Source organism: Bos mutus, chromosome 14, assembly GCF_027580195.1.
Source record: "Bos mutus isolate GX-2022 chromosome 14, NWIPB_WYAK_1.1, whole genome shotgun sequence".
In the NCBI taxonomy this organism is placed as follows: Eukaryota; Metazoa; Chordata; class Mammalia; order Artiodactyla; family Bovidae; genus Bos; species Bos mutus.
The window spans coordinates 7,337,973-7,361,054 of record NC_091630.1 but is presented as its reverse complement, the minus strand read 5'-3'; the positions used below and the strand labels follow the sequence as shown (position 1 = coordinate 7,361,054).

At 38.3% G+C, this 23,082-nt stretch overlaps 1 protein-coding gene across 1 annotated transcript in view; it reads left to right on the top strand.

The window, feature by feature from the left end:
• Positions 1 to 23,082, top strand: part of MMP16 (matrix metallopeptidase 16) — a 401,911-nt gene that overhangs the window by 333,613 nt on the left and 45,216 nt on the right. The window contains exon 7 of the mRNA XM_005888277.2: positions 17,072 to 17,210. Within this exon, the coding sequence (XP_005888339.1) occupies positions 17,072 to 17,210 (139 nt within the window). The remainder of the gene's footprint in view (positions 1 to 17,071; positions 17,211 to 23,082) is intronic.

The following is a 23,082-nucleotide window of genomic DNA, read 5'->3' as shown; positions in this document are numbered from 1 at the left end:
GCCTCTGTTAGGCCTTTATGTTTCTGTCCTTTATTGTGCCCATCCTGGCATGTAATATTTCTTTGATATCTCCAGTTTTCTTGACGAGATCTCTAGTCCTTCCCATTCTATTGTTTTCCTATATTTCTTTGCATTGTTCATTGAAGTAGGGTTTATCTCTCCTTGCTGTTCTCAGGAACTCTTCAGTTGGGTATGTATTTCCCTTTCTCCTTTGCTTTTCACTTCTCTTCTTTCTTCACCTATTTGTAAAGCCTCCTCAGACAATCACTTTGGCTTCTTTCATTTCTTTTTCTTTGGGATGCTTTTTGTCACTGCCTCCTATACTGTATTATGAACCTTCATCCATAGCTCTTCAGACATTTTGTCTACCAGATCTCATCCTGTGAATCTATACATCACCTCCAGTGTATAATCAAGGGATGATTTAGGTCATATCTGAATGGCTTAGTGGTTTTCCCAACTTTCTTTGTTTAAGCATGACATTTGCAATAAGGAGCTGATGATCTGAGCCACAGTCAGTTCCAGATCTCTTTTTGCTGACTGTATCAGCATCTGTACAGATGCTGACTGTATCTCCATCTTTGGCTGCAAAGAATGTAAACAGTCTGATTTTAGTATTGACCATTTGGTGATGTCCATGCTGGGCTGGAAGAAGCACAGGCTGGAATCAAGATTGTCAGGAGAAATATCAATAACCTCAGTTATGCAGATGACACTACGCTTATGGCAGAAAGTGAAGAGGAACTAAAAAGCCTCTTGATGAAGGTGAAAGAGGAGAGTGAAAAAGTTGGCCTAAAGCTCAACATTCAGAAAATGAAGATCATGGCATCTGGTCCAATCACTTCATGGGAAATAGATGGGGAAACAGTGGAAACAGTGTCAGACTTTATTTTTTGGGGCTCCAAAATCACTGCAGATGGTGATTGCAGCCATGAAATTAAAAGACACTTACTCCTTGGAAGGAAAGTTATGACCAACCTAGATAGCGTATTGAAAAGCAGAGACATTACTTTGTCAACAAAGGTCCGTCTAGTCAAGGCTATGGTTTTTCCAGTGGTCATGTATGGATGTTAGAGTTGGACTGTGAAGAAAGCTGAGCACTGAAGAATTGAAGCTTTTGAACTGTGGTGTTGGAGAAGACTCTTGAGAGTCCCTTGGACTGCAAGGAGATTCAACCAGTCCATCCTAAAGGAAATCAGTCTTGGGTGTTCATTGGAAGGACTGATGCTAAAGCTGAAACTCCAGTACTTTGGAGTTGACTCATTGGAACAGGCACTTATGTTGGGAAGGATTGGAGGCAGGAGGAGATGGGGACGACAGAGGATGAGATGGCTGGATGGCATTACCGACTCGATGGACCTGAGTTTGAGTGAACTCCAGGAGTTGGTGATGGACAGGGAGGCCTGGCATGCTGCGATTCATGGGGTCGCAAAGAGTTGGACATGACTGCGCAACTGAACTGAACTGAACTGAACTGAATGTATAGAGCCATTTCTTGTGTTGCTAGGACCAGTGCGTTCTTTGGCAAAATTCTGTTAGCCTTTGCTCTGCTTCATTTTGTACTCCAAGGCCAACCATTTCTGTTACTCCAGATATTTCTTGACTTCCTACTTTTACATTCCAATCCCCTATGATGAAAAGGACTATCTTTTTTGGTGTTAGTTCTAGAAGATTTTGTAGGTCTTCACAGAACTGGTCATCTTCAGCTCCTTCAGCATCGGTGGTTGGCACACAGACTTGGATATTCTGATGTTAAATCTTTTGCCTTGGAAATGTACCAAGGTCATTCTGTCATTTTTCAGATTGCACCCAGGTACTGTATTTTAGACTCTTTTATTCATTATGAGGACTACTACCTTTCTTTTGTATGATTCTTACCCACAGTAGTATATATATAATGGTTATCTGAATTAAATTCACTCATCCTAACCCATTTTAGTCCAGTGATTCCTAAGATGTCAATGATTACTCTTGCCATCTCCTGCTTGACCATGTCCAAGTTACCTTGATTCATGGTCCTAACATTCAGGGTTCCTATGCAATGTTGTTCTTTGTAGCATTGGATTTTTCTTTCACCACAGACTCATCCACCACTGAAGGTCATTTCATTCTTTCTGGAACTATTAGTAATTGCCCTCCTTCCTTTCTTCCCCAGTGGCATATTGGATACTTTCAACCTGGGGTGCTCATCTTTCAGTGTCATATCTTTTTGCCTTTTTATACTGTTCATGGGGTGATTCACCACAGCAAAAATACTGGAGTGGTTTGCCATTGCCTCCTCCAGTGGACCGTGTTTTGTCAGAACTCTCCACTATGACCCGTCCATCTTGGGTGGCCCTGCACAGCATGGCTCCTAGCTTCACTGAGTTACACATGCCCCTTTGCCTTGACAAGACAGTGATCAGGGATCCAGGGATCACTGGAAGGGATCTTAGGAAGGTCAATCTTAGTGGTGTCCTTAGAGTCACTGTTTTTTGATAACTTGATACAACCAATGTTACTGCCAGCATATAGTTGAAATTGTACATGGTTATGCGTTAAGTTTTCAGAACACACAATCTTTTTGGTGGTATTGAAGTTTTCTTTTTTTTAATTTTTTTTAATTTTATTTTTTAACTTTACAATATTGTATTGGTTTTGCCATATATCAACATGAATCCGCCACAGGCGTACTCGTGTTCCCCATCCTGAACCCTCCTCCTTAAAGTCTGCCTATATGTACCGCATTTTAGACTTTGTGCAGACTGAATTTCCCGTTTTCAAGGCTTCCACTTATATAGGATTCCTTAAGAATATTTAAGACCTGAGTCTTACATATTTTGATGTTATTCAATAGATTCACATACATCCCTAGACTCCCAAAGAGATACCATTTTCTGAGTGAATCATTGCCATGCATGGCAGTCTATTATAAGCTAACTTCTTATTTAGCTTTCATAACAGTAAATTATGTGTACAATGGATAACTTTGAAGTTGCTACATTTGCAATATAAAGTTTGGAAAATATTAATGGCAAAGATCATATTGGGAGAAAAAAATGTACTTTTATTTGAATAAATGCTTTTATATATATATATTTTTTTTAAGGAATTCTTTTTCCTCTTTATTTTTTTTTTAAATTTTATTTTATTTTTAAACTTTACATAATTGTATTAGTTTTGCCAAATATCGAAATGAATCCACCACAGGTATACATGTGTTCCCCATCCTGAACCCTCCTCCCTCCTCCCTCCCCATACCATCCCTCTGGGTCGTCCCAGTGCACTAGCCCCAAGCATCCAGTATCATGCATCGAACCTGGACTGGCAACTCGTTTCTTACATGATATTTTACATGTTTCAATGTCATTCTCCCAAATCTTCCCACCCTCTCCCTCTCCCACAGAGTCCATAAGACTGTTCTATACATCTGTGTCTCTTTTGCTGTCTCGTACACCGGGTTATTGTTACCATCTTTCTAAATTCCATATATATGCGTTAGTATACTGTATTGGTGTTTTTCCTTCTGGTTTACTTCACTCTGTATAATAGGCTCCAGTTTCATCCACCTCATTAGAACTGATTCAAATGTATTCTTTTTAATGGCTGAGTAATACTCCATTGTGTATATGTACCACAGCTTTCTTATCCATTCATCTGCTGATGGACATCTAGGTGGCTTCCATGTCCTGGCTATTATAAACAGTGCTGCAATGAACATTGGGGTACACGTGTCTCTTTCCCTTCTGGTTTCCTCAGCGTGTATGCCCAGCAGTGGGATTGCTGGATCATAAGGCAGTTCTATTTCCAGTTTTTTAAGGAATCTCCACACTGTTCTCCATAGTGGCTGTACTAGTTTGCATTCCCACCAACAGTGTAGGAGGGTTCCCTTTTCTCCACACCCTCTCCAGCATTTATTATTTGTAGACTTTTGGATCGCAGCCATTCTGACTGGTGTGAAATGGTACCTCATAGTGGTTTTGATTTGCATTTCTCTGATAATGAGTGATGTTGAGCATCTTTTCATGTGTTTGTTAGCCATCTGTATGTCTTCTTTGGAGAAATGTCTATTTAGTTCTTTGGCCCATTTTTTGATTGGGTCGTTTATTTTTCTGGAATTGAGCTGTAGGAGTTGCTTGTATATTTTTGAGATTAGTTGTTTGTCAGTTGCTTCATTTGCTATTATTTTCTCCCATTCTGAAGGCTGTCTTTTCACCTTGCTAATAGTTTCCTTTGATGTGCAGAAGCTTTTAAGGTTAATTAGGTCCCATTTGTTTATTTTTGCTTTTATTTCCAATATTCTGGGAGGTGGGTCATAGAGGATCCTGCTGTGATGTATGTCAGAGAGTGTTTTGCCTATGTTCTCCTCTAGGAGTTTATATTTTAGAACTGTATATTTCTACCATGAATAACTGAAGTCTCCATTTCTTGCCCAATGCATTCATTGATTTTTTTCATGTGATACGTATTTGTAAGGTGTCTGCCTTTGCCTGGAAGACTATCAGACCTCAGGATATTGCAGTGAACACCCGAAAATTCTCCTACAGCAAACTTTGAATGGAGAAGGAAACAGTCAAAAAATCAGATAAATATACATAAGTGTGCTCTGCTCATTCACTCAGTCATGTCTGACTCTATGCAACCCCACGGGATCTAGCCCGTCAGCCTCCTCAGTCCATGGAATGTTACAGGCAAGAATAGCAGAACTGATTGCCATTTCCTACTTTGTGGGTTCTTCCAGAACCAGAGATTGAACCTGCGTCTCTTCTGGAACCTGCATTGGCAGGCAGATTCTTTACCACTGTACCACCTGGGGTATAACGTATCAATAAATGCAATGATTAAAATGAAAACACAGTAATATCGTAGAAGTTAGGGATTGAGACAGGTGGGAAGATGACTACTGTGATTTGGGTCATCATCCTTCTGAAGAAGTGACATATTAGCTGAGATTTAAATTGCAAAAGGAGCCAGCAAGGCAAACACAGAAGGAAAGGACGTTGCCGTTAGACCTGTAACTGAATAGCGTAACAGTTCCTATAACTGAATAGTGTAACATTTTTGTTCAGGTTCTAAACAACAACATCAAAGAATTCTGAAAGTTGTAGTCATGGTACATCCAATTATGTTTCCAAAATTAACATTTCAGCTGACATCATCGGTGGGATTGTAGGACCATTCCAAGTTTCTCATCAATAGTTACGGTGTTTCTACTAAAGACTGGCTCTAGAAGCATAGTGTTTAGGATTATCTCAGTCAACATTTTTCCCATAGCCTTAGGCCACTACTGCATATATGAATTTATTTCATTAACAACATAGGAGTTTTAAAACAAATCAGGACGGGGGAAAAAATCCTAACATCCACCAAGGACCAAGGTACCAAGGATCAAGGTTCAATACAGCTTGTGATTATGAAGATGCTCTATATATACATACTGTCCAATATGGCAGCCACCTGTAACATGTGGTTATTGGACACCTGGAATGTGTCCAGTACAACAGAGGAACTGATTTTGAAGTTATACGTAATTAATTTAAATGTATATACATTGATTAATATAGTAGTTAAAAGGATATCTTGAATACAGTGTATTTATAATTTATAATGAATTAGTCATGTCACTGCTTCTACACTTTCACAGTTGGTTTTCTTGGTCAAACTGAAATATAGTTTTTATCTGTTTATGGTTTTGGAGGTAATGGTACAAAACTCAACAAAGAGAAGTATTGAATTGAAACAATATACAAGCAATAATAAATTAAAGAGAGTTAACCTCTGTTCCCTTAATGTATTTTGTGTTCAGTCATAATTTTCAGTGTTTCTGACTGGTAAAAAAATTGTAGTGACAAAATCTGAGTTAGGAAAAAAAAGTCTGTGAGGATCTTCCGGGGGACAGATAGGTATTATTGTGGTGTATCCCTGCTCTCCCTCAACTAAACTAAGAGTTTAATAAGAATGATTGATAGCATAGAAATAATGCAGGCTAACAGTTTATCTTTTATCATTGATAGTAGCAAAAAATCTGATTTTTTAAATCAAACAAATGGCTATTTTAATTATGATGATTGCTTGCTATTAATCTTAAAAAAAAAATCTGTAGTAATCATCTGTGAAAGTACATACTGTTCACTAAGCCCTAGAATGAAGTTATTGTAAGTAAAAAACAATAATTTTGGAAGATTAATGGGAAAGAGGAAGAAAAGCCTTTCTGATTATCAAGATTTTCCAGAAACAATTTTGATTACTTTTGTAAGTCAAGCTTGGCAGATGAAATAAAATATTATGCTTCAGACTCATATTTGGTTGCAATGTTAGTTTTGTATAAACTAGATCACATGAGACATAGTCAAAACATTAAAACTATTTCAGTACTATCCAAGACCATCTTTTAAAATGTATATTTATTTTTGTCTTCAACTTCAGGTTTAGAAATGAATGATCAATGCATATTTGTAAAACTCTATTAAAAATATAGTACAGACATGTTTGTAGTTATAACTAGTAATATACAAATATTTTTTTTAATTTTCAAATAATTGACCATTTTTGCTATTGAGTTTGAACACCAGAGAATGGGTGAACTAAAAAATGTATCACCAACTCACTTTAGGCATAAAGTAACTCTCCAGCTCAGTTTTCCTTTTAGAAAATAATGGTCTCAATGTAGCCTGATTCAAAAACTGAAAAAGATGAGCCATGAATACCTAACATTAAGAAACATTGTATCAATGCAAAATGATTTTATATTGTTTTTATTTACTCTTGAATAGAAAGAGTGTTTATAAATTTAAGCAAAGTGATTTTCTTTAACATCATCCCTTTGAATATTAATTCATTTGCATTCAATTAAAATAGTACTTGCTTCACACAATAATCAATAAGCAACTTTTAAGGAATGAATGGATGGCATCAAGTGGGATTCATCTATATTTATAATGGTTACTAAGTGAATTACAATTGCAAATTATTGTTTAGCCACACAATACAAGTTAAAAAATGTTGAATAGCACTGAAATCTTGCAAAAAAAGATAAATGAGGATTTATTTCTGTCTTCGGAAGACAGAAAAAAGCTTAAATTGCTCAACTAAATAAACTATTCTTCACTTTCATGTGAATTTGTATCCTCATGAAGAAATGCAGGCAGGATAATGTATTCTCAATTGAACTTTTAGCTATATCCCAACATACAAGTTGTAAATAATCATAGCTAAAATGAATATTTGAAATGCATGTGATTGAGCAAGGAGGGATATACTCACCAAATTAAATGCTTTTCATAAACTTCACCTTTTTTTTTTTAACACTTGGAGACTAATTTGGTTTACTGTTTATTATCTGCCATATTGTTTTATTCACTTGGCATCCTCATTCTGGGATATATATGCTTCATTACTTACTGTTTACTACTTTACCTAAAACAAATGCCTTCTTCTTTCCAGTCATTGCAGTAATATTCTTGCCTCCTAAATTCCCCAGTGCTTTATTTTCTAAACACAAGTAAGTATCTGCCCTATACTCAGAGCATGATGCAGCTTATGTTAGACCCTTCTAATTCTGCATTTATTTTTATTTTATTTATTCCTAATTTTTGTCCTTCATCTCTATCCCTGTTTTCTTCTACATTTTATTTTATTGATCTGGCATTAGATATCTCATCAAAATACTGTTTTCATTTCATACAGCATTTATGTGAGTTGCTTCTAGAATGGTCACTTTCCTCCTACCATTTCACCTTCCCTAGACTACACTCCCTAGTACTCTTGCCTGGGAAGTCCCATGGGCGGAGGAGCCTGGTAGGCTACAGTCCATGGGGTCACGAAGTCGGACACGACTGAGCGACTTCACTTTCACTTTTCACTTTCATGAACTGGAGAGGGAAATGGCAATCCACTCCAGTATTCTTGCCTGGAGAATCCCAGGGATGGGGGCCTAGTGGGCTGCCATCTATGGGGTCGCACAGAGTCGGACATGATTGACATAACTTAGCAGCAGTAGCAGCAGACTACACTCCACCAAGAACTGCTATAACTCCCAGTCTTTACATCTCATTTCCCCTTCTCTGAAAAAGAAGTATTTCACTTGTCCATCATTGTCCTTAGCCTGGTAGAGCATAGATTATTTTACATTAAATACCTTCCTTTGGTATGATGTGTGTGAACTTCCTTTTCTATAGTACCCCTGTGAAGGGCCTGTTAAAGTCTAGTCAATATCATCTTTCCTCATCTTCAAAGATTTCTGAAATTCTTCTTAATTTATGAATCTTCCAGCTAAGTAGAAGAGACACACCATCTCTTTTATGCAAAAATATTACCATCTTAAGCTTCTATACTTTCAGTTCAATTCAGTTCAGTCACTCAGTTGTGTCCGACTCTCTGCAACCCCAGAGTGGTCTCTGCGACGACTGCAGCACACCAGGCTTCCCTGTCCATCACCAACACCCGGAGCTTGCCCAAACTCATGTTCATAGGGTTGGTGATGCCATCCAACCACCTCATCCTCTGTCATCCCCTTCTCCTCCTGCCTTCAATCTTTCCCAGCATCAGGGTCTTTTCCAGTGAGTCAGTTCTTCTCATCAGGTGGCCAGAGTATGCTTTCTATACTTTCACAAACTGTCCAATCTTATCTATCAATTGTATTTAATCATCTGTCATCAGATGACTTCTTGCTTAGAATAATTTTTAAAAACCATTCAACGGCATCAGTAGTTGTCCAAGCCTCCATTATTTAACTGAAAAGTTATGAAACTTATTAACTTATATTTGTTTTGGAGAAGATTCTGTTTTTTATCCATTTTTAAATTTTTTCTTTAACAGTAAGCAAATATTGTTACTCATATTAGTTTCAGTTGGTAGATGTGAAACTAATAGCAAATTATTATTGTGAACCAATAGCAAAAGTGATAATTTGCTATGGGTGTGCTAATGATTGTGGTAATCCGACTTCCCTCAGGACCGGTTTAGAACATCACTGTTTTATTGGACATCAGGTTGTCTGTTGAGGATTCTGAGTTTAAGGAAGGGCAGTTACCTTTCGAACTCCCTATTTAAGTAAATAAACCATCAGTAACAGTAACAAAACAATAGCAACAGAAGGAATGTTTTCAAGACCATATTAGCATAAAGCAATTAGGTGTTGGTAATGAGGATTAGTCCCCCCTGTTATGGCAACAACTGCTCCTGAACTCTGAAACAAACTCCCTTAGGAATCTTTCAGGGTTTTTTGCTTCCTAGTTTCTTGGGAATTCTCCACTCCATCTACCTTTATCTCTTAGGAACAAACCTTTAATTCAACATAGGCATTTAACACCTAATTTGTTGATAAATAACTGTGTATCCCTTTGAAAGAAAAGAAAAAAAAAAAAATTCCCTTCTAGCACATTTTTCTCCTGGGCATCTGGCCTGTTTTAATCCCTTTCCCCTTAAGCTTCTGCACTTGCTTAGAGCTTTCACATAGAGTCTATACATAACTCTTTATTTCTTCCCAGTATATATTTCTTATTGCTAATTGTCTGCTCTACATTTCACATTCTCTCAGCTCAATGAAGATCCTGCTTTTAGTATACTTAGTACTGGCGGCGGGGGGAGGAGTGGGAGGGGGCGGAATATGACTGAAGAGGAAGTCATAAAAATAATACTCCGTAGCTCTAGCTCAACTCTTGATTCTTGTTATGTCACTTCATGAAATATCCCTTACTCATGAAATAGTTTTCCCATGGCATGGCACTTTGGCCAATACTATACTACAAGATGAAAAACAGAAGGGTCACCCACAGGGCAGGATGGAGCCCTTGGGGAATAGAGGCATAGTTTAGAGTGAATATCCCTGGAGGCGGTGAAGTCATAAATAAAGAAAGAAGGAAGTAAAGGAAGGAGAAAGGGAGGGAGAGAGAAAGCAAATGATAAAGATGCCCATTTAGAGCATATAGAAACAGGCTGCCAAATAGATAATTCCATACAGTGATCTATTTGCCATCTATTTACCACAAATAGATGGGGAAACAGTGGAAACAGAGACAGACTTTATTTTGGGGGGCTCCAAAATCACTAAAGATGGTGACTGCAGCCATGAAATTAAAGGACGCTTGTTCTTTTCTTGGAAGAAAAGCTATGACCAACATAGACAGCATATTAAAACGCAGAGACATTACTTTGCCGACAAAGGTCCGTTTAGTCAAAGCCATGGTTTTTCCAGTAGTCATGTATGGATGTGAGAGTTGGACTTTAAAAAAGGCTGAGTGCTGAAGAATTGATGCTTTTGAACTGTGGTGTTGGAGAAGACTCTTGAGAGTCCCTTGGACTGCAAGGAGATCCAACCAGTCCATCCTAAAGGAAATCAGTCCTGGGTGTTCATTGGAAGGACTGATGTTGAAGCTGAAACTCCGATACTTTGGCCACCTGATGCGAAGAGCTGACTCATATGAAAAGACCCTGATGCTGGGAGTGATTGGGGGCAGGAGGAGAAGGGGACAACAGAGGATGAGATGGTTGGATGGCATCACTGACTCAATGGACATGAGTCTGAGTAAGCTCTGGGAGTTGGTGATAGACAGGGAGGCCTGGCGTGCTGTGGTCCGTGGGGTCGCAAAAAGTCAGACGTGACTGAGCGACTGAACTGAACAACTGAACTGAGTACAGTGATCTAAGTACTCTGGTAGATATGGGTACTATACGGACCTATGGCAAAATTTCTGTGGGGGCAGTTTAGTTAAATGCTGACAGATGAAGACCCGTCCCCCAGGCCAAGGACAAGGTTTGGGTTCACGTCTCTCTCACTGCTTTTCTCTCTCTTGGAGCACTTACTTAACACAGTGCTGGGCTTTGTTCCAGAACCGAGAAGTGCTGTGTTTGAATACGATAGATGAGGTACAAGTTATGATGAGACACAGGTGAGCATATAAACAAGATAATTTCAGAGAACAATAAGTATTATGAAGAAAATAAAACATGATGGGTTGATAGAAAAAGACTGAAGAGACAATTTTAGATTGGCTGGTTAAAAAACTAAATTGAATACACTGCCCTCTCAATTACCTTGAGTAAAAAAAAAACACAAAAAACAGCCTGTACTTTATTCAGCAGGAACAGAGTTTTTATTGTAAATGAGACATCTTTCTTCAGGTCAGAAATAAAGGGACGGTAATTCTTGATAGGTGTGCTAATGGCCCAGCTGTTTTCTAGCTCATTATATTCACTAAATGGTAGTTCCCATTTTATAGCAGCAGCAATAATAGCATTTCACACAGCCTTTTGAAATTATTGTTTGTCTCTGTTCCCTTCTGGGATGAATGTACATTCTTAAAGAGTTCATATTTTTGGAACTCCAGAATTGCTAGTTCAGTGGGAGGAATAAAATCTTTTCTATTTTTTTCGACTCAGTTACATGATAATATGAATTAAAATTTAGATCACCTTGCCAGTATGCATGATCCTCAGATCCCAAAGGAGAGGGGGGAAGCAACGTGTCATAGTACTGTTTGGCACGTTTGAATCTACAGTTTGTGGCTCCTTTCCCTAAATGCAAATGATGAAACATTTTTTAGTAAAGTCTCCTTTTCTTCATCATAATCATTGCAAAGTGGTTTCTGAACAAGAGTCGATGCAAAAAGAAACAGGAAAAAAAAAAATATATCAGGACCTAAAAAGAAAACAGTGTCAACACACGTGTCTTTTCATGTGCTCCCTGCATTTTTGTGGTATAGAGTTTAACCACACTTAGTACAGCAATACTCCATAACCAACATTCTTTGCCTATATAAGTGGAATAAAACCAAATAGTTATAGTAGTATATTATGTATGGATAATTATTATTTTTTCACTTTAAAAAATTAGTATTCTTTTGTTAATGGTGAACAACAGGGTATGTCCGAGTCCCATACGACATGGAAAGAAAAATCTATGCATAAGCTCAAAAATGTTTGTATTGGAAGTAAAATGTTACTGTTTAAGTAGGGATTCCTTTGGTAATTTTTACGCATGATGCTTTTCCATAAGTTGACTTTATAAATATGCTGGCTGTGATTGTTTTCAGTGTATCCTACCTCCTTCCTCCCTTTTCTGTAAGAACTCTGGCCAACAGGAGGTCAGAGGCAAGATACAAGCAAGCAATCTAGGACTCTGGAGAGGCGATTCCTCGTTCTTTCCTTTGCATCCTAGGCCAAAACAAAATCTACATTGTTTGAAAGGTGAAAACATGTTTTCCCATCTGCTCATGGTTCAAAGTTCTTTATATATCATACCCGTGTAGAAAATGGAGTGTGCACTAATCATCTGTCCATACCTAGCACCTTTATGTTCTTTTATGCAGCTTTTGTCTTAGAACATTCACTTACTTTTACTTGTTGGCCAAGGCAAATGATGGAAAACAGGAGGAGGAGAGTAAAAGCCAGTGTAGGGGGTGGAATGAAGGGTTTCAGTTTTAGATAAGGTGATCAGAGAAGGTTTCCTCTGAAGGGAAATTTGCACAGAGACCTAAATCTCATTTTAAATTTATTCTCTCTGCAAATTAGACACAAGCCCCCCACCTTTTTTTTTGAGATGGTAATCTATAGTGATCATGGTGTGCATTTACATCCTCTGTGACAGAAAGCTTGCTTAATTACTCTTACCATTGAATCCTGCTAAGCAGAGAAGTTGTGAACATATTGAGTAGAATCACAACTGGAAAATCTGCAATATATATGGCTCTCTGCCGAGGCTACTGTCAATGAAAAATAGTCATGAACTCACCTATGCTTCTGCATTACCTTGAAAAGATCTGCAGATTGGGTCTGCTTATCTTGAGGCAGAAATTTCATTTCTTCCTTCGTTAGTGGCATGTTGGGTTGTATTCTTATCTTCAGACTGCAACTTGTTTGTCCCAAAGAGGCGTTGGCCTGTCTCAATTGTGGGGAGATGCTAGAAATGTGAAGTGCTTCTCTGAAAAAAGTTTGAGTATATTCCCAGGACATTTCATCCAATTTCTTCCGATTCGTCAGCTTAGAGAGCTTTTTGTTTTGTTTAATTGTTCCATAAATAATTATAGTCAGTTATTTCTTTGTTAGAATCCAGTAGTTTACAGCAATTTTATTTTAGGATATATATTACCATAATTTTAAAATGTTTTATATGAAGATTGGAAAGACTTCACCACTCAGTTAAAACCCCTGTTGCAGATAGACCAAAATGCTTTTGTTTTTGCTTTAAGTTATCAGAATATCATGTGTCCACATAGTATTGACATTAAACTCTGGGCCTTACTGCCCATATGTATTTTATTAGATCAATCTTTTCATGACATAATTTTTATCTTAAAATCATATAAATGTGCCTCCTGCATATTGATCAAAACATTTATCAATTCAAGCTGCTTAATATTATGGAAATTATGAACAGAAAGTTAAAAACATACCATTTCTGTCCTTTAGTGTGTCCATCTTGGCATGAAATGTTCCCTTGGTATCTCTAATTTTCTTGAAGAGATCTCTAGTAATATGCAGAGTTCAGTTCAGTCCAGTTCAGTTCAGTCGCTCAGTCGTGTCCAACTCTTTGCGACCCTGTGAATTGCAGCATGCCAGGCAATGGCACCCCACTCCAGTACTCTTGCCTGGAAAATCCCATGGATGGAGGAGCCTGGTAGGCTGCAGTCCATGGGGTCGGGAAGAGTCAGACACGACTGAGCGACTTGACTTTCACTTTTCCCTTTCATGCATTGGAGAAGGAAATGGCAACCCACTCCAGTGTTCTTGCCTGGAGAATCCCAGGGACTGGGGAGCCTGGTTGGCTGCTGTCTACGGGGTCGCACAGAGTTGGACACGACTGAAGCGACTTAGCAGCAGCAGCAGCAGCAGGCCTCCCTGTCCATCACCAACTCGCATATTTCACCCAAACTCATGTCAGTCGAGTTGGTGATGCCATCCAGCCATCTCATCCTCTGTCGTCCCCTTCTCCTCCTGCCCCCAATCCCTCCCAGCATCAGGGTCTTTTCCAGAGTCAACTCTTCGTATGAGGTGGCCAAAATACTGGAGTTTCAGCTTTAGCATCATTCCTTCCAAATAACACCCAGGACTGATCTCCTTTAGAATGGACTGGTTGGATCTCCTTGCAGTCCAAGGGACTCTCAAGAGTCTTCTCCAACACCACAGTTCAAAAGCATCAATTCTTCGGCACTCAGTTTTCTTCACAGTCCAACTCTCACATCCATACATGACCACAGGAAAAACCATAGCCTTGACTAGATGGACCTTTGTTGGCAAAGTAATGTGTCTGCTTTTCAATATGCTATCTAGGTTGGTCATAACTTTCCTTCCAAGGAGTAAGCATCTTTTAATTTCATGGCTGCAGTCACCATCTGCAGTGATTTTGGAGCCCGAAAATATAAAGTCTGATACTGTTTCCACTGTTTCCCCATCTATTTCCCACAAGTGATGGGACCAGATGCCATGATCTTCGTTTTCTGAATGTTGAGCTTTAATCCAACTTTTTCACTCTCCTCTTTCACTGACATCAGGATGCAGAGTACATCATGCTAAATGCTGGGCTAGATGAATCACAAGCTGGAATCAAGTTTCCTGAGAGAAATATCAACAACCTCAGATATGTAGATCATACTACTCTAATTACAGAAAGTGAAGTCAGGAGGTTGAAAGAGGAGGTTGAAAGAGGAGAGTGAAAAAGCTGGCTTGAAACTCAACATTAAAGAACTAAGATCATGGCATCCCATCTCATCGCTTCATGGCAAATAGAAGGGGAGAAAGTGGAGGCAGTGACAGACTTTATTTTCTTGGGCTCCAAAATCACTGTGATGGTGACTGCATCCATGAAGTTAAGGGATGCTTGCTCCTTAGAAGGAAAGCTGTGATAATCCTAGACAGCATATTAAAAAGTGGAGACATCACTTTGCCAACAAAAGTCCGTCTAGTCAAAGCTATGGTTTTTCCAGTAGTCATGTATGGATGTGAGAGTTGCACTATAAAGAAAGCTGAGCACTGAAGAATTGATACTTTTGAACCATGGTGTTGGAGAAGACTCTTGAGAGTCCCTTGGACTGCAAGGAGATCCACCCAGTCCATCCTAAAGGAAATCAGTCCTGAATACTCATTGGAAAGACTGATGCTGAAGCTGAAACTCCAATACTTTGGCTACCTGATGTGAAGAGCTGACTCATTGGAAAAGACACTGATGCTGGGAAAGATTGAAAGCGGGAGGAGAAGGGGACAGCAGAGTATGAGATGACTGGATGGCGTCACTGACTGAGTGGACATGAGTTTGAATAAACTCTGGAAGTTGGTGATGGTCAGGAAGGCCTGGTGTGCTATAGTCCATGTGGTCTCAAAGAATCGGACACGACCGAGTGACTGAGCTGATTCCAGTAGTCAAGTATGTATTATGAGACTTTATCCTTAAAGAAGGTTGATGACTGAAGAATTGATGCTTTGAAATTGTGGTGCTGGAGAAGACTCTTGAGAGTCCTTTGAACTTCAAGGAGATCAAACCAGTCAATCCTAAAGGAAATCAAACCTGAATATGCATTGGCAAGATTGATGGTGAACCTGATACTTTCGCCATCTGATGTGAAGAGCCGACACATTGGAAAAGACCTTCATGCTAGGGACCATTGAAGACAAAAGGCGAAGGAGGTGGCTGAGGATAAGATGGTTAGATAGTATCACCAACTCAGTGAACATGAAATTGAGCATATTCTGGGAGTTGCTGCTGCTGCTGCTGCTAAGTCGCTTCAGTCGTGTCCGACTCTGTGCAACCCCAGAGACGGCAGCCCAGCAGGCTCCCCCGTCCCTGGGATTCTCCAGGCAAGAACACTGCAGTGGGTTGCCATCTTCTCCAATGCATGAAAGTGAAAAGTGAAAGTGAAGTCACTCAGTCGTGTCCGACTCTTAGCGACCCCATGGACTTCAGCCCACCAGGCTCCTCTGTCCATGGGATTTTCCAGGCAAGAGTACTGGAGTGGGGTGCCATTGCCTTCTCCGATTCTGAGAGTTAGTGGAGGCCAAAAGAGTCTGACATGCTGCAGTCTATGAGGTCACAAAAAGTAATGCATGACTTAGCAACTTAACAACAACCACATAATTTCCAATGAAACCTTGTTTGAAATATAATGAAATATTTAATTTTAATTTATTGCACACTAATTTTTAAAATATACCTGTTTTTATAATATTAAACCACTTTGGATAGTCTATAAATTATTCCAAAATTTTCAATAGAAAACAATTTAATGTCATCAGATATAACTTTTGGGGGAATAATTTTTGCCCTTAGTCAGAATTTATGGTGAAAAATATATTGTGTTTTGTCTAAAAAGTAAAACATATTCATAAATATCTGCTTCAGGGCAAGGCAGATGCATAATTTGCTGGTGATAATAGTAAACACATTTAATATAAAATGACCTGTGGTATGACTGAGTGAAGTATAGGTTATTATGACAGCAAATAGAAGTAATTGACCTATTCTTTAATCCACTCTAATGATCTTCCTTCAAGATTCCTTTGTTCAGTATAATTTATACTGTAAAAAATTATACAGTGATAATTTATATAGTGTGTGTATATATATATATATGTATATATATAATGACAGTATAATTTATTGTCCAAAACATGATACATTGGAAGGTGAAAGAGGACTCTGTTTATAATTACATGAGACAGTCGTATAACATGGGCATTCGAGGAGGTCTGGCCTCCCTATTCTATCCCATCACTTTAGGTGTAGAGACCTTGCATGTGTCTGTAAATACAAAGGTGCATATGTGTTGCTATGCTGCTTTTATATTTTGGAAAGCTCACTTAATCCACAAATCTGGCAGGGTCTTGTCTGTGCTACCTCTGTTTTTCATCTAGAGATGATGTAAACTACTAAGATTAAGTATCTGTACGTTATCTTCTTAAACACAATGTGTAGATTAGACACTGGGTAGTTTACTCCAAGAATCTTTGTGATCATTGTCGGCAAGTTGTTCAACTGATTATTTGTTTTGATGCAGGACAGTGATAACAGCGCTAGCACTACCTGTAAAAGCGTTAAACCATTGTCCAGGGAAGTTCCTGGAGGCCTCGCTTTTGTTCAGAGTTGCTTCTGTTTGCTCTGCAGGACCAGTGGTTTTGGCGAGTGAGAAACCATAGGGTGATGGACGGATACCCCATGCAGATCACTTACTTCTGGCGGGGCTTGCCTCCTAGTATTGATGCAGTTTATGAAAACAGTGATGGAAATTTTGTCTTCTTTAAAGGTAAGGAATGTTTCCCATGTCTTGCTCTGTTATATCCTGGTCTCACTGCCCAGGACCTTGTTGTACACATAGGGATGAATAAATAAAACCTATTGTGTGAGTTTAGGTAGCTAATTCATTCTATAAAATGAACCACATATGTTAGCTGCAAATATAAATGAAGCAAGATCAAAGATAATTTTTAATTCTCTAATTTATGTTTTCTCAAACAATATCCCCATTTGTAAGTCAAATTTAAGAGGCACTGTGATCACTTAGAATTTTTAGATTTGGCCTAAAGGCACCAGAGAAATAAATATACAGATTAATAAATTAATTATATAAAAGTAATTTTTCTAAGTTATTTGGTTTTTTTTAAAGAGTATTTGGGATTGCTTGCTGTTTTTACACAATGAAATTCATTTCACTTATTTTCATATATAATCTCTTCAATGTAATTTAGTCAACTTAATCTCTTTACATGATTTAGTCAATTTCTGTTAGTTTTCAATAAACTAAGAAATTACTCATAAAGATAAGAAAAACTTATGAATAGAAAAAAGTCACCCAATCATTTTACCCAATAAAATCTGTTGTTTGTTATTTATCTGAGTGACAAATTTTAATTGCACAAATACTAATGTCTAGCATGCAAAAGTGAGATTATTTGAATTAAATTAAACTGAACTTAAGTCAAGTGACTGGTCCTCCCATCTTCTAAAGTTGTTCTGTGCTTAGTTGCTCAGTCGTGTCTGACTCTTTGTGACCCCATGGACTGTAGCCCACCAGGCTCCTCTGTCCATGGGGATTTTCCAGACAAGAATACTGGAGTGGGTTACCATGCCCTCCTCCAGGGAATCTTTCCAACCCAGGGACTGAACCCAGGTCTCCCGCATTGTGGGCGGATTCTTTTGCTAATATTCAAAACAGTAAGTCTTAAGTCTGTTGGGGGCAGGGGGCCCAGGGAAAAGAGACTGACTAAGTTGAAGGATTAAAAGAACTGTGAAGAGAACAAATTTGAGTTGACTTGAGGAAAAGTAGAATGCAGATTGAATGTGACTGAATGGATTACTTAAGAGTCTAAAGGACTGAGAATAAGCTTAAATAAGGATTGAGATTGCGGGAAAAGAAAAAGGAATCTTAAGCAAATAAATCAATTATTCTCAGGACCAAACTAGAAGAATTTGTAGCGGTGATGAGAGTAATGAAAATACAGGATTGGCGAGATACTTGTCACATTTTAAGTGAAGTCCAAACCACCCATATAAAATAAGGTGTATACTCAGAATTTATTTTGTCTTTACAAATTATAACCTGAGAAAGAGGGAGTAATGTACATTAATTATAAGAATACCGTGGTCCTGAAGTCATATTGCTAATTTTGAGCACTTACTAGCTGTATAAATGATACAGCTACTCAAGTCCATGTGCCTCAGTTTCTCCACCTGGAAAATGGTGGTACTACTGTTCCCCATCTCAGGATTGAAGACTAAATTAAGAGTACATGGGAAGTGCTTGGTACAAGTAAGCCCTCAATAAGTGCCAGCTGTTGCTGCTGGTGGTACGATTACTATTAATATTATTGCTCTCCTGCTCTCTATAATAAGTATATAAAGGAAGTAGACATGTACTGTATCATTGCAGACAAAGAAAAGATACATCTGAAGGGTCTGGATCTTAGAGCCATGATATTTGGAAAAAAATTATCCTCCCCTGCATTTTTCTGTGTGTGGTAGCAGCAAAAAAAAAAAAAAAAAAAAAGAGGGAAGAAGCAGCCCTGGGTAGCCTACAGCTGGAGGGCTGTCCCAGGGGGTCCCCTCTCATCCCAGGATCAATAGTGTTCTCTTACAAAACTGCCTGAGGAGAAACTGCCACAGTCCTAAATCAGTGTTCCTTCAGTTCTTTATTGCCGCAGGGCCTTCTCACTTTTTATCCGTGTTGCCTCTCCTCACTCCCTCACTCTGGAATGGCTAGCTCCTTTTCATCTTTCAACAGCTGGCATAAAAGGGATCTCTTCAGAGTGCACTCCCAGTCCACTCCATTTAAAGCAGTGTCTTCCAGCTTGCACCAGCCCTTGCAAAATGTGAAATTACCTATAGCATTCAAATGTAAATTTCATGACAGATGGAACTGGTTTCTATTTTCTTACACACCACTGTGTTTTCAGTGCCCAGAGCAGTGTTGGATGCATAGTAGGTGCTCAACATACATTTTAATAAAAGTGATACGGTTAAACATTTCTTTGACTCAGTATGGTGTTTCTTATGTCGAGATGCTAACAGAACAACTCTGTCTCTTGTCACATATATACTTCTGAATGTTTAGCTTGTCAGTGGTGCCTCTTGATATACTGTCATTATAAAGGAATGTCTAATCTTAAAACTTTGCCACTCCAAGGACCCTGCTATGATGCTTCCTTCTCACATTACCTTCAAATAAAGTTGTGGACACGCAGCTCCTTTATTCCAAATGCCATTGCTTATCCAGAGGGAGCCAGAAGCTCTGGTTGCTTTCAATAAGACTATTCCTTTTTCTGGTATCTATCTCATTATTGTCTCATTAAGAGTCCCAGAACTCTGGGCTTTGGGTGACACACCACCCCCTTTCTTATCTTTCTTGAAGCAATCACACAATCAAAATCCCTGTTCCAGCTTGCCACCATCTCTTAATGGCCTTTATCACCTGAAAGTGTAGGTAATCAGATCATCTCTTTCATCTCAAGACCATCATCGCCAACTTGCTCTAGGGACATTGAGACCACTTAATCTCCAGCGAACCAACTTTCCTCCCTGTTTAATTTTTTACATATTGTCTGGTAAACTATATGCTTCACTTGTTTATTGCTCATCTGTATCCTTCTCACTGGAATATTGGCTCATAAGGTCCAGATCTCTAGTTCATTATTTATTTATTTATTTATTTCATTTTAATACTGTTGTTTCCAGTACCTCAAACCAGGAGTTGATAAACTTTTCTCGGTAATGACCAAATAGCAAATATTTCAGCCTTTGAAGCCTGTACTATCTCAATTACATATCCTTTTATTTTTCAACCTTCAAAAATGTAAATACTCTTCTTAGATTGTGGGCTGTACAAAAACAGGAGCTTGTCCTAGTTGCTGGACTCTGTTATAATCAATGTCTGGAATGCAGTAAACACTAAACAAATAATTATTGAATGGATGAAGTATAAAACGCAAGACCTAATCTGTGTTTGTATTCACAGCTCTACACAAGTTGGTCTCAGCCTCTACCAGTCATCCTGAATGACTGTTACTAATGTATTTAAGCATTATTCTTCTCCAAGTTGTTCTTTTCTTGGCCCTCTTTCTCTTTGTTTCTTTCTCCTTGTTTTTCTCTTCTTCTAATATGTACTATGTGCATGCGTGCTCAGTCGCTGACTCTTTGCAACCCTGTAGACTGTAGCCCACCAGAGTCCTCTGTCCATGGGATTTTTCAGGCAAGAATGCTGAAGTAAGTTACCATTTTCACCTCCAGGGGGGCTTCCTGATGCAAGGATCTAACCTGTACCTCCTGCCTTATGCAGTGGAAGTTGTCAATACACAATTATAAAAACATCTATAGATATAGTCAGTTTTATATTCATAGAATTTTATTGCTTTTTGATATGCAAACATGTAGTATCAGTGTTGTCTTTGCTTCCAGCTAATATGTAACAACAGGGATCAGATTTGACCTTCCACCTAAAACCACTAAAAATTGGATAAAGTATATAAAACAATAATTTTCATGACATTGGATATCAAGAAAGGTAGTGAATCTTGAGAGTTAAAAACAAAGAGAAGTAAGCCCAGAAATTGCCCCAGCTTCCTGTCTTGAAAGAATTCCAGGCTATGGACCAACATGTAAGAATCCAGGTAGAGCTCAAAAGATTCTCTCCGTTGAGGAGACAGAGCTGAGAGTCTAGGACACCAAGGTGCCTACAGTTAACAAGACAAAGTAATGCAGAGGAAAGAGCTGTACAGACTGGAGACGTGGAGTTTTGTAGCGGAAACTCCTAACGCATGAGAGAGAGAACTGGACTGTATATGTGTGTAAGCATGCAACTGAAGTCTAGAGAAAGAATCATGAAATGGATATAAAAGAAACAAAGCCTGACACTTACATAGGGCTAACATAAGTACTTGTTGCCACCAGTCACGGGTTGTCTGTGCACACTGAACATAGTCTTGCCTCAGTAGTGGGGAATTTTATCCTAGAAGGAGCACTGTTTCATTCCTCCCTAACAAATCTTAAAACACCTGAAGTAATCACATTGTTTTGAAGTAACAGTCCTAAAACTAAGGTCAAGAATAATTGTAGGGATACAAAAATATCCATATAGTCAGGAAAAATTCACAGTGTCTGACTTTCCCCATAAGATCAGAAATAAGACAAATGTATCCACACTTTCCAACTGTATTCAATATTTTATGCATACATGCTCAGTCATGTCTGACTCTCTGTGACCCCATGGACTATAGCCCATCAGGTACCTCTGTCCATGGAATTTCCAGGCGAGAAAACTGAAATGGATTAGCATTTGCTACTCGAGGGGATCTTCCCGACCCAGGGATCGAACCCACATCTCCTGAATTTCCAGCATTGGCAGACAGATTCTTTACCAGTGTGCCACCTGGGAAGCCCCATTCAGCATTGTACTGGATGTTACGTACTAGTGTAATAAACATGAAGTAAAACGGTATTCACAGACAATGTGATTGTCTGTGTAGAAAATTGGATGCCATCAGCCATTTATCTATAATTGGTCAGTGAGTTTAGCAAGATTGCAAGCTATACTACTATCACGCAAAAATTAATTATATTTATATATGTTTTCAAGACTGTGAAGAGTCTGAGATTTTATCCTAAGCTAACAAGTTAGCCTACCACACTTTCATGAATGTTGGTAGAAGATATGAAACTCCTGACTCAGAAAAAAAGAGAGGATCAAAAGAAGTACCCATTTATATGAGTTCCCTGAGCCCCAGTTCTCAAGGGTGATGTGAAATTGACCCACTGAAATACTTGTAATCAGATATGTGAAGGAGAGGAACCACAAGCTTAGCAAACCTAAATGTTTTATAATAAGCTGTAAACGGCCCAAATTTTCCCCAGAGGGAGGCATTTTATTTATTTTACTGAAAAGTAAGCAAATTCTCCCTTTACTATGGAGGGAGATTCTTTCTTTATAACCCAAGATTGTTGATACACTAACATCTTTGAAAATAAAGTCCAAAAGAGAGACACTATCAGTGCCTCTGCTCATGAGAGGTGCTGAGAAGCAAGTGACCTACAGAGAATTGTCTTCCATCAGATACTAGCAAACAATAATCAATAATTGAAATTTTTTAAACATTATAAAGGCAAATTACAAAGGCATCAAAATACCAAATATTTAGGGATAAAGCCAAATAACATGTGGATCGCCTATACACTGAAAACTACAAAAAAATTGGTAAATGAAACTAAAGAATACAAATAAATGGACAAATGTGACTTATTCATAGGTTTGACAAGTTGAATCCTGCCAAATTTATTGGATTCCTAACGACTGCACTGCCAGGGTATTCCCTCAAGTCTTACTTTAAAGTGATATTAGTCAAAAGAGCATGACATTGGTGTAAAGATAGAAAATATATATATATATAAGAGAATAAATTATATAAATGTACAAATAATATATATATATATATAATATGGAGAATCCAGAAATAAACTAAAAACATATATGAACAAAAAATTTCTCACAATAGTACAAAGGAAATTTAGTGGGAAACATAATTTTTCAACAAATGATGGTGAAAGCATGGGATGTTCACATGCAAAAAAACAAGTAAATAAACTAATGGAACAACAGACTGGTTCCAAATAGGAAAAGGAGTACATCAAGG